General features: G+C 42.6%; 1 protein-coding gene across 1 annotated transcript; it reads right to left on the minus strand.

Moving 5' to 3' along the window:
* Positions 1–1,732: 1,732 nt before the first annotated feature.
* crabp2a (cellular retinoic acid binding protein 2, a) lies at positions 1,733–8,874 on the minus strand. Its single transcript, XM_085473934.1, has 4 exons — positions 8,551–8,874; positions 5,137–5,315; positions 4,447–4,563; positions 1,733–2,392 (listed from the first exon to the last, which is right to left on the minus strand). Exons 1-4 carry the CDS (start codon positions 8,630–8,632, stop codon positions 2,339–2,341), a joined length of 432 nt encoding a protein of 143 aa, XP_085330060.1. The 5' UTR covers positions 8,633–8,874; the 3' UTR covers positions 1,733–2,338.
* Positions 8,875–13,691: the final 4,817 nt, after the last annotated feature.

The raw sequence follows: 13,691 nt of genomic DNA on the forward strand, positions 1-13,691 counted from the left end.
TATATACGTTATTGAATCAGCAGAGTCCTGGAAGCCAGATTACTTAAATCAATGTGTCAAGCCAAACACATATAATAAAGACATACGTGAAGGCCGGGATTTCCTGTAATTTTCTTCTCCTAAATTCAAACATAACTGAGCTTACCCTCTGTCTGAAAAACCTTAGAAACAATGTGTCTATTTTGAGCAGGATACGTCCTTGAAGATGCATATCAAACAAATACGTAGGACTGCTTTCTTTATTCTGTGTCTCAGATTAATTCTGAAAAGCTAGTTTGTGCATTTGTTACTTTTATGCTGGAAAATTATAATTCACTACCGTCAGGTTGCGCTTAAAGCTCTCTGAAAAGCTTTCACCTGATCCAAAATGCTGCAGTGAGTATGGACAGGGATCAGAAAGACAGAGCATATTTCTCCCATACTGGCCTCTCTTTATTGCCTCCCTGTTAAATCCTGAATCAAATCTAAAATCCTTCTCCTTTCATACAAGGTCTTGAATGATCAACTCAGGACTCACTGTAGATTTTTATTGTAATAGAGCACTTCACTCTCAGACTGCTGGCTTTCTTGTGTTTCCTGGGATATTTAAAAGTAGAATGGGAGGCTGAGTCTCCGGCTATCCGGCAACTTTCTTGTGGGGTCAACTCCAATTTTGGATTTTGGAGAAAGACACTCTCTTTACATTCCAAATGAGGCTTAAAACCTGCCTTTTTGATAAAGCATGTAGTTAGTTTTGTTAGTTATCCTTTAGTTACACTACTGGAGGCCCAAGCATGCTGCGAGCCTTTCCCATGGTGCACTGAGCACTTTTTTCACTGCCTGTGTGTTTATATACGACTGCAGCATGTCGCTATATTTTTGTAATTTCTCTTCTTTATTCTATGTTTTTTCTCTTCTCTTTCTCCTGTCCAGTCATGGTGGATGGCTGCCCCCCCCCCCCCCCCCCCCTCGAATTGGATGCTGCTGGAACTTTCTTCCTGGTAAAAGGGAGTTTTTCCTTCCCACTATTGCAAAGTGCTTGCTCGTTGTGGTTGGGGTTTTCTCCAGTACTGTAGTGTCTTTACCTTACAGTGAAAAATGACTTGAGGCAACTGTTGTCATGATTTGGTGCTATTTAAATCAACTTGAATTTAATTGAATTTGTTCCTAAATGCTTCCCCTTTGCCATAATATCACTTACAGCTCATTATTATACTCTTGGATTGGTGCATACCAGGTGTGGTGTGACCCAGTACTTTTGCCCATATAGTGGCCACATGTCTAGGCCTTAAATATGTAAAGGTGGAATCAATCTTCTCATCTAACTCTTGACTGGAAAGTGAGTAAGTGGATTAAAAACACAACATATCCCTGAAGTCAAGCAGCCTTTTAGGGCTTTAAAAGTATGAATCATTTAACCAACTGGCAAATAATATGGAAATAAAAGAAATGAGAGCCAGCTGCCGGGGAAACATTGCAAGATGAAACTGTGAGAGAAGAATAAGGAGGACATGTTGCACCGAGATGACTGACAGAGAGAGGGAAGGGAGGTTGGGAGGAAGCAAGACTAAACGGGAGGGGACAGACAAGTTATTCTAGTTGCAGACAGCTGACAGCAAAACCAAAATAAGATGGAGCCGTCTAATGGGCACACCTTCTGCAGCTACACTCACAAACCATAAAACACTGCTGGCACTGTTAAATGCGCTTCTGCTCCTAATGGTTTTCAACACAGGAGAGCAAAGAGTCGAGCTGAGTTAATGTCGTAGTTTATTGTTTTCCCATAGAAAGTGTTGTTTCCTACGATCACATTTCGTATAAAAGAGACACAATGTAAAAACCGACTCTAGCGTAGTAATAAATATAAAATGTCATCATGAGATAGAAAAAGGTTAAAGTTGTGAGGGCAGGGCAACAGAGAGGACAGAGGGACACATCAAAACTGACCCGGAGACTGGAAGAGCTCATAGATTGGTTTACACGTCTACAAATATAGTCTCACAGCCCATCTCCTTCCACACACACACTCACACTCAAACACACACAATGCCAAATACACAAGATGTTCCTTAGCAAGTCTAATACAATGCAGAAGACATGTTCATGTTCAAATCTTCAGCTGGTCACGTTTGATGGGTCTGGAAAGACAGACGGATAGCACAGTAGCTAAGACTATAGTGCACATGCGACATGCTAGATATAATTACCACACCTATTATATAGTGAAGCTAACATGGATGCTGGAATAAAACTATAGGCTGCTATTTCCCAGCTCTGACAAAGAGGAGCAATGACACAAAGCGGTGATGCTGTAGACATGGGGCGCGCTGAAAGGGCGAAAAGTGAGAAGTGCTCTTGTTCATTGTTGTCGTTCGTAGACTCTGGTGCATATCACATCATCTGCTCTCATGGTCTGAAAAGAAAGAGAGGGCAATGAGGGCAGTTAATGAGGATACTCGCACACACTGAGGCAAAAGTACTGGCATGGAGTTAGCCATAAATTCATTTTTAAAAAGTTAAAGCTTTCACAGAACAGCCATTCATGTTAATCCACCCTAAAAGTCCAGTTTTTATTGCCTCCAGCAGTTATGACTAACATAATGTCACTGTGCCAAACTGTTTTGACCAATCACTGTGTATGCAAAGAGTAAACACACTTTGCTTGCTTTCCCTCTCTCTCTTACACACACACAAACACCACAACTACGCTGGCTTCTAAAAACCAGTTGTGGGTTTGGTGCTTAACAAGACTTCAGGAGTCTTAAATGTGAACTATTTACTGCCAGCCCTCAAGCTAGCATCTCCCCATAAATACTTACTGTGTTTGCAATTTCTGCACTTTAAAAACAGTTCACTCCAGACTGAAGCCTGCGTGGTATCTTATCTCTAGCTGAACTGGTTTACTGGGTCAAATAAGAATTTTAATTAATGTAATTTAATTTAATTACATCAGAAAGTTTGTTTTAATCAACATGAAGTGCTAGCTGGGTGGGGTTCCCCATTAAGTGCAATTATGCTTCTGTGTTTATTTTTTCATTAGATTAGTATTTTATTGTAAGAAGGCAGCAGATATAAGTGGACTCCAAAAAGGTTATTTGAGCACAATAACTCAACTCTGTGTGGTGAGTGTCTTGCAAACACATGCAGCTAATGTCAGAAGTGCAATGCTACAGCCCATGCAGCCCTCGTTGCTATAAACAAAAGAATATTTCTAGGTTTCACAAGTAAAACAAGATCCACGTAGCAGCTTTTGTCGTGGTCTGTTTGTCAGCCAGTTGTCTTGCTGTGACACGGAGTACACACTTTGTTCATGTGATGACAACTGAACTGTCTTCACGACAGCTGAATAAAATTTTGCTGATGGCAGAGTTTAAATAAGGGGAAACAACCTGGACTAAAGGACAAGCGCCCAACCCCCCCCAAACTGCAGTACTTTGATTGGGCACTTGAGGCTGGCACCAAAAGTAAGCCAATCCCCACAGACTGTAATTAAAAGATGGGCATAGCCAACGTGAAGATAACCTTCTTATCTTCATTTTTGACTCGAATGAGGACCATGATTTAGATATAACATAATTATTGTGTATTAAAGTTAAAAGTGCGAACTGAGAGCATAAACTCATTGGGGAAGCATTTAATGATGTCATAGATCATGTGAGCTCAAGAGCTGTTGCACCCATAGACTTCTACACAGCTGGACTTCTTTTTGTAGCCAGAGGAGTCATGAGCTATTAGGTATTAGAAAAAAAATGCAGGGTTAAAGCATTTCTGCACTTGGTTTACGAGTCCTAGAACTGATGAGCATCTATTTTATACAGCCTGTAGTTGATCCACATGGACAAAATAAACACGTTTACAAACTGGTCTCTCAAGCTAATTTCCCCCTTCATGGCCACTATGTTAAGGGTGTAGCTTCTTCGACTGACAGGTGACTGGTAGCTCATGCAGATGTTGCTGGTTGGTGACTGCTGGGTTACTGAATTGGACCATGTCACTGTGTTTCTTGTGCTATATGCTGCACAGCAGTTAGCAAATGTCTGTGTGTGTGTGATCCTGTATAAATTAGGGATGTCAAATTTCCTGAAATTAGCTGACAACTTCGCACCTCATCCTATGGTCCAATTGCAATTATTTATGGCTATAAAATGATAAATGGAGATGTTCACAACGCTAAGGTCAAGGCTTCAAAGTGTACATTGGAGGCAGCACAGTGGCAATGTCCATTTTTTATATACAGTTCATAGTTCATTTTAAGATTTACTCCTTAGCCACTTTTTTAATAATGATCTTTAAAACACACTTTAAAAAAAAAAAAATTAGTTAATTTCAAGTCTGAAAATTCAGTTTAGTAGGAGATCAGTAGTGGATAGTGTACAATAATTTGTGAACTATAATCTATGGTAAAGCTTTGCACTTGTTAGTCTCCAAATCTAAACTCTTGCTCAGGTGATAGTTTGTGTGTTTTACCAAGATCAGCTTGCTGTCACTGGTGATCTCTCGGGTCCAAGATGTCTTAGGCCCCTCTCCTTTCTGCAGAGTCTGCTCACAGCTGATCTTGCTGTCTGTTTCCCAACGTGGAAAACTCTGAAAAGCCATTAGACCCACGAATGAATGCACAAATAAATGGACACGAATAAATACGATGCCATTTGTAGGGAAGGGAACTTAATGAGGGAGTGTCTAATAGAGAGAGAGCACAAAAAGGCTTTAGCAGGGTGATCACTGAGAGGTGATAACTCGTGATGCGCTCATCGTTAGTAGAGCGAAGCGCTGGCTGGGTTGCATGTGTTTGCTTTGGAAACGGCTGAACAGAGGCCATCTATGGGAAATTGGAGAGAGTAGCGGGGAGAATTAGGGAGGGACAGAGGGTAGCAAAGGGCAAGTAGGGGGAACGGAGGGAAGATGGGAAGTTGAAAGGGATTGTAAAGTGTGTGAAGGAGTGCAGTGTAGCATGATAGGCCTTCAGAGACCAAGGGAGGGGTAAAGCTGTGCTATCAGTCCAAATATGATGAAAAGCCAAATTAAACAGCTTGATGTAATCTTCACAGCTCCCACCCATATCTACTGTGTATTTGGTTATGTATGTGTGTGTCCATGTGTAGTCCAAGAAGAGATGAAGTGCATTTAGTAATATATTCATGTCCATATTTTGTGTACCGTGCAGGGACGCCCATCCACAGTGGTCTCATTGAACTCCTGCCCAACAGTGAAGGTGATGTGGGTGGTTCGGACTGTGGTCGATGTTTTAATAGAGAGCGTTTCTCCATCCTGAGTAATCTCCACCAGGGGCTTGGAGGCTGCCTTCACTGCAATCTTGCGTAGCATCACGTTCACACCTACACAAACAAGCAACAGAAAATGCGAAAGAGCATGTGTGAGAAGAGATTTCCAGAAAAGACAACACATAATGACAAAAAAACATAGTGCCAATGCTCTTCCACAGCTAAATGCGGTGCCTTGAATTAACACTACTGCTTCCACTAAAACTAAAAATATTCCCTGGGACATTGGTAAACTCAGTTCATGGAGATGGATCTTTTTTTTTCCTGTGCTTGTGTATTAGAGTGTAAACAAAAACACAAGCAAACAAAGACAAGCAAGCCCTGTATCGGCTGTGTGGTTGTGTTTGAGTGTTGTTGTGTTGCTGCTTATCTGCAATGTCTTTCTGCACACACGGGGCAAAATTTGGAGCAGACTTGAAATGCACAGTGCTTTCCAATAATGATTGCACAGGAAACAATGAGGTCATATGACAAAGCATGCCTCAATCCCCCTCCACAGACTTAATCATCGTTGCGGCCATGCAAACACACGCTTACTGACTTTAACACTCACACCGTGATTGCGATTTGCACTTCCTGAAGTGTAATCTCAGTTATTCCCCTTTTTTCTGTTTCTAGGGAAAAAGTATAACTCATTCAATAGTTTGTGTGACTGTAAAAGGCTTCTCCATACGGGGGCAGTTTGTGGTATGTTGGTCATCTGTATTTCACAATGATTTCACAAAAGAGTGACCAGAACAGCACTCCCAAAAAAAAGACAAGTCACGTAAAATCTAACTAATGTTAGTGTTTGGTAACTTTAGCCACATTTATAAACTAATCTGCAGTATTACTTTTAATAAAATTAATTTCCCCAGCCTTTTTTCCCACTGAAATGTGCTTAAAAGTTTTAAAAAATGTGAAGGAGGAAAAGGTTTGTCCAATAGTGATTATCTGAAAAGGGGAAGGAGGAAAAAAATGATGTTACCCCGTGGGAAAAGAGAGGGAACAAGGAGAAGACCGGTATGGGGGAGGGAGGTTGGGGGCCTGGGCAGACGAGGGGCAGCGGTCTGCGTGTGGTGTGCGAAGATCTCTGTCCAAGTGTGAGGGGAAGTGTGTGTATGCCGCCCAGTGTGTATCTGCTGCGAGTTGGGTTTCACACTTCTCACCTCTCACACATTCCCACCTGTCACCAAGTGTAAATATATACAGAGAGAAATGCACAGTCATTTGCCATGCATTGGGTTGTCCAGCCTATGCCCTGTGTATAATTTGTATGCACTGTACAAGCAGCTTCATATATATAAATGCATTGTGAGCTTGTGGTGTGCAGATGAATGTCCACTCATTGGAAAGACATTATTTTGCAGGAATTACTTATACCTTTTTTGCTCCAGGTAATTATTAATACTTCCAAGTACTTAAATATTATGTTATGCTAATAATTCTCAACATTTCAGGGGGCATTTGCAGTATGTGTGTGTTTACATTGTGGAACGACTTGCTTTATTTAATTTGGTTATATAAATACTTTTTTCCTCCATGCTGTGACGGGGTGGCAAAAGTTTGAAAATGTGATTATTTATTTACTTTTTATTATTGTAAATCACTGCACATCATAGCTCCTACTGTGCATTTATACATGTGCTTTATAGCTTTACTCACAATGTAGCCTATTTTCAGTTTTTTCCCCCACAGATACCATATGTAATGACTCCTTGTGCACGACCAAGGATAAAAGCCTAGAAGTGAAAATGTGGCCCCCATCAGTTTTTTGTCTTAGACGCTGCTGGCCTGCCAAAACCTTTGGAAGCCACAGAGGGATACGAAGGTTCTCAAGGCATTCCCCGCTGTTAATTTTTGTGACCGAAATTCTTTAATTCACACAAGTTTCACCACTGGGGGACAAACACAATTTCAGACAGACGGTCAGGGTCAGAGGTCAAAGATCATAGGGCAAAGGAAGCATTTGGGACATGGAGAGACGAGGGTAGAGGGAGGAGAGCTGGAATGAGGAAAGGAAGAGAGGATAGATGGAGGGAATAGGGTAGTAGGTGATGACAGTATGCATCCAGCTGTGCTTTGCCTCCAATGAAACCAGGGATCAGAGCCCATTCCCCTCTGTCAGTCATCCCAATGTAGAGGTAAATTAAAGGAACACATGCAGTCATGGGTGTGGATGTGTGTGTGTTTGTGTGTGGTAGTTACACAGCATTCCTGCTGTTGGAATGTTGTCTTATAATAATAACAAGAGATAAAATAATTCAAATACAAAGTGCACAAAGCAGGCGCATCGCAAGAACAATGCATTTTAGAACATATGCTAAAACCATTTAAGGAGAAATAAAAGAAAAAGAAGAGTATTTAAAAAATCAGGTGATGAAAGTATATCTTAAGAGGAGATTTAAAGGTTGCTACAGGCGCTCAGACCTCTCTTTTCATCGAAAAGTCATAGAAACGTCCTTTTAGACAGACAGTATACGCATAAAATATCCTGTCCTCGCATTATTGCGCACGGTGCCATATTTGCCTTTGGTCAGAATAATCTGGATCAAACAGACGTTAAAACTAACCGGTGGTCTTTCATTTGTGTAGTGGTGGTACGGGATTCATGTAGTTCAGTTACCTCTATATGTGTAGGTAGCTAAGAGACTAAGATAAAGGCGGTGTTGTTGGCGCTTTGCGATAAAACGGATTCCAGGTGTGCACTGCCAAGTCATCTAATGAAAATTGGCTACTAACGACAGATGCGCGCCTGTAGTGCGCCCTACAGGCGCGCTCACGCACACACTGGCCGGTTTACAAATGAGCCAAACAAAAAAACAGCGTGGATCTCAGCGGCAGGTATTTGTTCTTCTCTCGGACTGTCACTTCGGATAACGATGCCACTGTCCTGCACTGTATTGTGTCATAACGGTCCTCTTTAAAAACACACGCAAACAATCTGAGGTTGAGACACAGACAGATGTGTCGCCGTTTGTCGCTATTGTGTTAGCAGGGGAGGCCAAAAGGGGAGATGAGAGAGGATAAAAAAGAGGGGGGGCTGGCTGGGGGCCAAGAACGGAGTTTGGGGTTCTGCAGCAGAATGACAAAGACCCCCCACCCATGCAGTACGCTGGTGCACGGACGCAGAGGTAGACTCACAATGTGCTGAGAAAGCTACAGTTTGAGCTGACACATCTGATCTGTCTCTATGAACAGAACTAAAAGCTTCACCAGGAACCACTGACGCATAAAAACGTTCAAACTGCCACTTACAGTGATGATGATTTAAGAAAAAAACAAACAAACCTTGCTTCACATTACTTACCTAACACTTTCAAGAGTTCCTCAAAATTTTCAGAGCTCTTCATCTCCCAAGTGCCGGAGAAATCTGGGATTTTGCGCTCCATGTTCGGCGATAGTTTGCTTAGTGGTGTGGACTAGATAAGCTGTCAGGTCCTGGGCTGCAGTCAGTGCGCGTCTGTGCGTCAAAAATGAACAAGTTGTGTGTGCGCCAGATGGCTTGGATCTGTCCGTGACTTGGTTTTGCCTTCTTCCCGGGATGAGAGACCTACTGACAGCAGCTCTTATCTCATCTATCTAGCAGTGCACGTTATAAGCATTTGCACTTCAAATGAATGACACGGAGCGCAAAGATACTTGTGTAGGGATGCACACGCCCCTTTCTGAACGGACACGCCCCGGAGGCCGACAGATTACAGGCACAGGCCCACAGTGCTTTAACCTGAGAACACCCCAGCAAGCACTCTGTGCACTTCGGCCCAGGGAGACGCGCACCTGTCACCACCCAAACTAACCACTCCCCGAAACTCCCGCGTGCTCTGTTTATTAGGTGTTTAGCCACTTACTTTAGGCAATTACATTAACTACATATTACCATCAATGTTGTCATTGCAAAACAGAAAGGATGTAACCAGGTCAGTATTGACAGAACATGTCGTCTTGGCAGGGCGGCGCAAAGGAAGAACAAGTCAACTGCCAACCTGAAGAGATGGCGGAGCGGTTTGTGTGGGTGTGTGATGAGAGCGAGAGAGAGAGAAAGAGAGAGTGAGAGAGGGGCCAAGTTCATCTCCCAGCCTCCAGTACGCCCTGGTTCTGTGTCATAAAAATATAAGCAGAGGTAATGGGATACATCTAACGGCTGCAACTGGTGGGCTAGCCTGCGTCAGAGGAAAAAACAACCCGAACCCATGAGGGAAATATATTACGTGGGGCTGGGATTAAAAATAAGAGGTAGTATTGGCGCAGGTCAGCGGTGGCTCTCCTTATTAAAGTTTTTCGCCCCCCGCTGGCGGAAGAAAGAGGAGGGGAGGAGACGCGTCAGGCGGGGTCAGGGGCCCTGCGGGGTCGGAAGGTAGTCCTATAAAGAACACACGGAAATGCACACGCACACACACCGTATGTATGCGCGCTCACGCACGCGCTGATGATGGATGGCAACTGGACAAAGCAGACGTTAACTATTGACTCTTGATGGATGATCCCATCCGCTAATTCTGCACGGCGAATTAGCGCGAGGTAACCCGGGCGACTTTAAGGCGCGGGCATTAGCCCCCATACCCCCACGGCTTAGGATATAAGCTTCACGCACACACCGGCTCAGTGTCAGTGTTATAACAAAGACACAGTGACTAACAGAGGTCAATAACAGTGTCAGATTGATATTTGGTAACCTGATATGCGCTTTTGCGCACAGCTCTGCGTTCAGTTGCTTTGGTTTGCATCGGGCCCGGCGGGTCTGTTTGATGTGAACAAAGCTTGCTCTCATTGTTTCCTTCATCTACACGCACACACACACACACACACACACACACACACACACACACACACACACACACACACACACACACACACACACACACACACACACACACACCTAACATCTAAGTCACTGGCCACACACCATGCCACAATCACAGCATGTCCTCACAAGACAGCCATATTAGAGGTGTAATTTGCACTCCAGTCTTCTCTTTTTCTTCTTCTATGTCACTCATGTTTTTTGTAAGCTGGCTTACCTCTTCTTCTTTTTTAAACTCTTTAACAGTTTTCTCTTATATTATTAAATCAAAACACCTGATAGTGAAGTAAAAAAGTGAAGTTTATTACTGAGATCAATCGAAATCCACATGGGAATCTTTATATTAAAGCACAGCATCTGTGGTGGTCTATGGTTAAGAAAAGAGGACATGATCACGCCCCCAGTTTAAAGGTGGCTGATTCAAACCACCAAGGTTACAAAGGACAGCTGGCTACCATGGAGTAATTCGTCTTCAGCGTCATCACAGGCCATTACCGCTTTAGCATGACATAACAAGAAATGCATCAAAAGCCACTGAATGAAACAGACAGTCATGCAGTATAGGACGATAGCCTCACCCATGTTGTGTGTGTGCTGTTCAGATGGGGGGGTTGATAAAGAGCTCTGAAATGTGTGTGATGCTGCATGTCAGCACGTGATGACAAAGCAAAGCTCAACATTCAGATCCACTCAACCGTGCCCCGCTCCTCTCAGCCTCTCTCTTGCCCCCCATTCCTTCCCTCCATTCCTCTTTTCCTTTCTGTCTCTCCTTTACCTCATGCTACTTTCTCCCCCCCTTTCTTCTCTTTTTCGACCTTCTCCACCTCCTCCTCCTCCTGTCAAGCTTTTGTTCTTTTGTTCTGCTTTGACACATTCCTCAAGCATGTTGAGGAGAGGGAAGAGGCAAAAACAGAAGGGGAGAGGATGGAAAGGAGAAGAAAAAAGGAGGGGGGGCTAGTTAGTGAGAAAGTTAGAGACTGAAGTGCATGTCAATTTTTGTCTCTTTGTTGTGGGGAGAAGGATAGGGAGAGTGAGTCAGCAAGAGAGAGCAAGGAGATCAAAAGCCAACAGCGATGGAGAGGTTAAGAGCAGTGGATGAATGAAGGCGACAGATTAAGATCTGTCTTCGGAGGTGTAAGAAGTATTATTTTCCTGCTCCTGCGCCAACTTTATCTAAGCTATTTCCTTATGTTCCAGCTATTATCCTCACATATACTGTTTACTTCTTTTGTTCTGTCATCTTCATCTTTCTGTGTTCTTTCTCATACCAAGATTATTATTGGTAACCGATATCACCAACTGCCATCACAGAGACTGACAGGCAGGCTGCACCATGTGCAATCTAAACAGAATCTCTTGTGTCCTGTTTACAGTCATTTTTGGCTCTTATCAGCATGGCTACAAACATTCAGCATTTATAGAAACAATAACATAAAGCAGCAATAATACCATAGAAGAAGAGTACAACGCAGAAAAAAATTCGGGGTTCTGTTTGAGAAATAATCATACAATTAGTTTTGACAATGAAAATATTTACTATTTCCAGCTTATGCACAATCAGATTTTTCAAACTTTCTAACTAATGTGACTAAATGACATCAGCAAAAGCTGATAATAACTAAGCCAGTGTTTTCATCAAATCAAATGCAGCAGCAGCAGCAGCAGGGGTGACACACATGCAGCTTCCAGGCCACTAAGGGTCCAGTAGGTCCCCTTGGCTGTGTGTCTTGTGTCTCTGCAAAGTAAAAACTGCAGAGACATAGAACAGACGCATCACTGGAGTTTTAGCTGTCTCTTGTCCTGCAGACACCTTTGAGACATTGCCCATCTGCAACCTTCTTATCGATCAGGACATTAACCATGCTGCACCAGTAAACCAGTTTAGCTAAAGGGTTGTTCTGAAGAATTTCTTTGATTTATGACACTAGTGTTTCTTTGCCTTGACAACAGACAGCAAGAATGCAGGAAAACTGACGTATTTGAAAAATTCTGCATAGTTTGTAGGACATCAAAGGTTGTGAATAATCATGATAATATAATAAACCTGTTTTCCAAATTAATCTTTCTTTAAATGAGAACCTTTTCAGAATGTACTTGTACTTCTTTGAACTAATAGAAAGGGAAACATTTGGAGATGTGCGGTTTCAGAGGTAGTGATGGGTTCAGTTTAATACTTCAATGGCTTGAAATTGGATCACACAGAAAGGAATGAGGATGCTAAATAATTGGTTATGTGGAGCCTGCTGCACTTTGCCAAATGCTATTATTAAGGAAGGTTTGTTCATTTCTGTGATGAGAAGCACAATTAATCTGAATCCTTTACACAGTTGTTTAATTAGAACAAAACTGGGCCGACTGTGACACTGACATCCTTGGTGATACCATGAAACAGTTAAACGAAATCATTTGGTTAAACACTCTATACCCTGCAATCCTCACAGTTGTGTCGCTGGCAGCAGAGAATTTCCAGCTGTATTTCCTTCTCTGTGTTACATTTAAAACAGACTGAGCCTTGTATCAACACCCTCCCTAGGGTGACCTGTACCATATCTCCACACTCACTTCCTCTTATGCTGCGTATTGTTTCCTATTTCCTCTCCTCATTCAAATGACACAGATTTGAGCCATATCTGTGAAAGTTACAATCTACAGACTATTTACTGTTCCAAAGTTTCCTCATGTGGTCATGAAAGAAAACAGGAAAAAAGCTCACACCATATTAGATTTAATGCAAATTGTATCTAAAGTATGTCTAAAATGTGGGTGTCCTATTTCAGATGTCTTATCGTATTTGTGTTGCAATAAGAATAAAAAAATATAGCGACATGTATGCACAAGTTGGAGCCTGTGCGTGTGAATGCGATCAGTCGGGTTAAAGCCACACTTCAGTGGCATTCTCCACTTTATAATGCCGATGACCTCCAGTAAAAATTCTCACCCACTAACCTTAGTAATCCCAGATGTGAACTTGACCCAGGCCTTCCAAACTGCCAGCTCCTGGAAGTCATTATTACTGGCCTTTACCCTCACAGGAAACCACTGGGCAAGAAGTGCACATGCCTGCAGACTAACATTCCCCAAATTACCGTATCTCTCTTTTATGATTTAACCCTGGGTCCGTGTGGGCTTGAGACCTCCCCAAAGAGTCATGAGATGAATCAGGCGCCTTTTAGATGACTAATAGAACAGGAAAGAACACAAAACATTTACGTGACACAAGACTGTGTCTTTTTCTGTAATCTTTTCACTTTTTGCACAAAATGCATGACAGCTGAACCTCTTCCAGCCTCTAAAAATTACATGCCGAGCCATAAATACGTTTAAAGGGGGTCACAGCATTAAAACATTTGCGAACCCCTGCTCTGTGTGACTTTCACAACAGTTGCAGACACACATGTTCGCAGCCAAAAGTGTGTGCAGCACTGTTGGCTGCTGGCATGCTGACCCAGCAATCCATATGGGGCTGATTAGAGATGGCAGTATTTAACTGTGTACATGGAAGAGAGGCAGAGAGATCAAACCAAAGAGCAGAGGAAAGATAAGAAATTAGAAAAGTTAAGAGCGCACGTCTGTGTGTGTAGCATGTTTAGATATCTTTGTGAGGACCAAAAATTGGAATTCTACTATCCTTGTGGGGACCAACAGTT

Source organism: Copadichromis virginalis, linkage group LG11, assembly GCF_057382275.1.
Source record: "Copadichromis virginalis isolate Kocher_CV1m ecotype Utaka linkage group LG11, C_Virginalis_male_GT1.1, whole genome shotgun sequence".
Lineage (NCBI taxonomy): Eukaryota > Metazoa > Chordata > Actinopteri > Cichliformes > Cichlidae > Copadichromis > Copadichromis virginalis.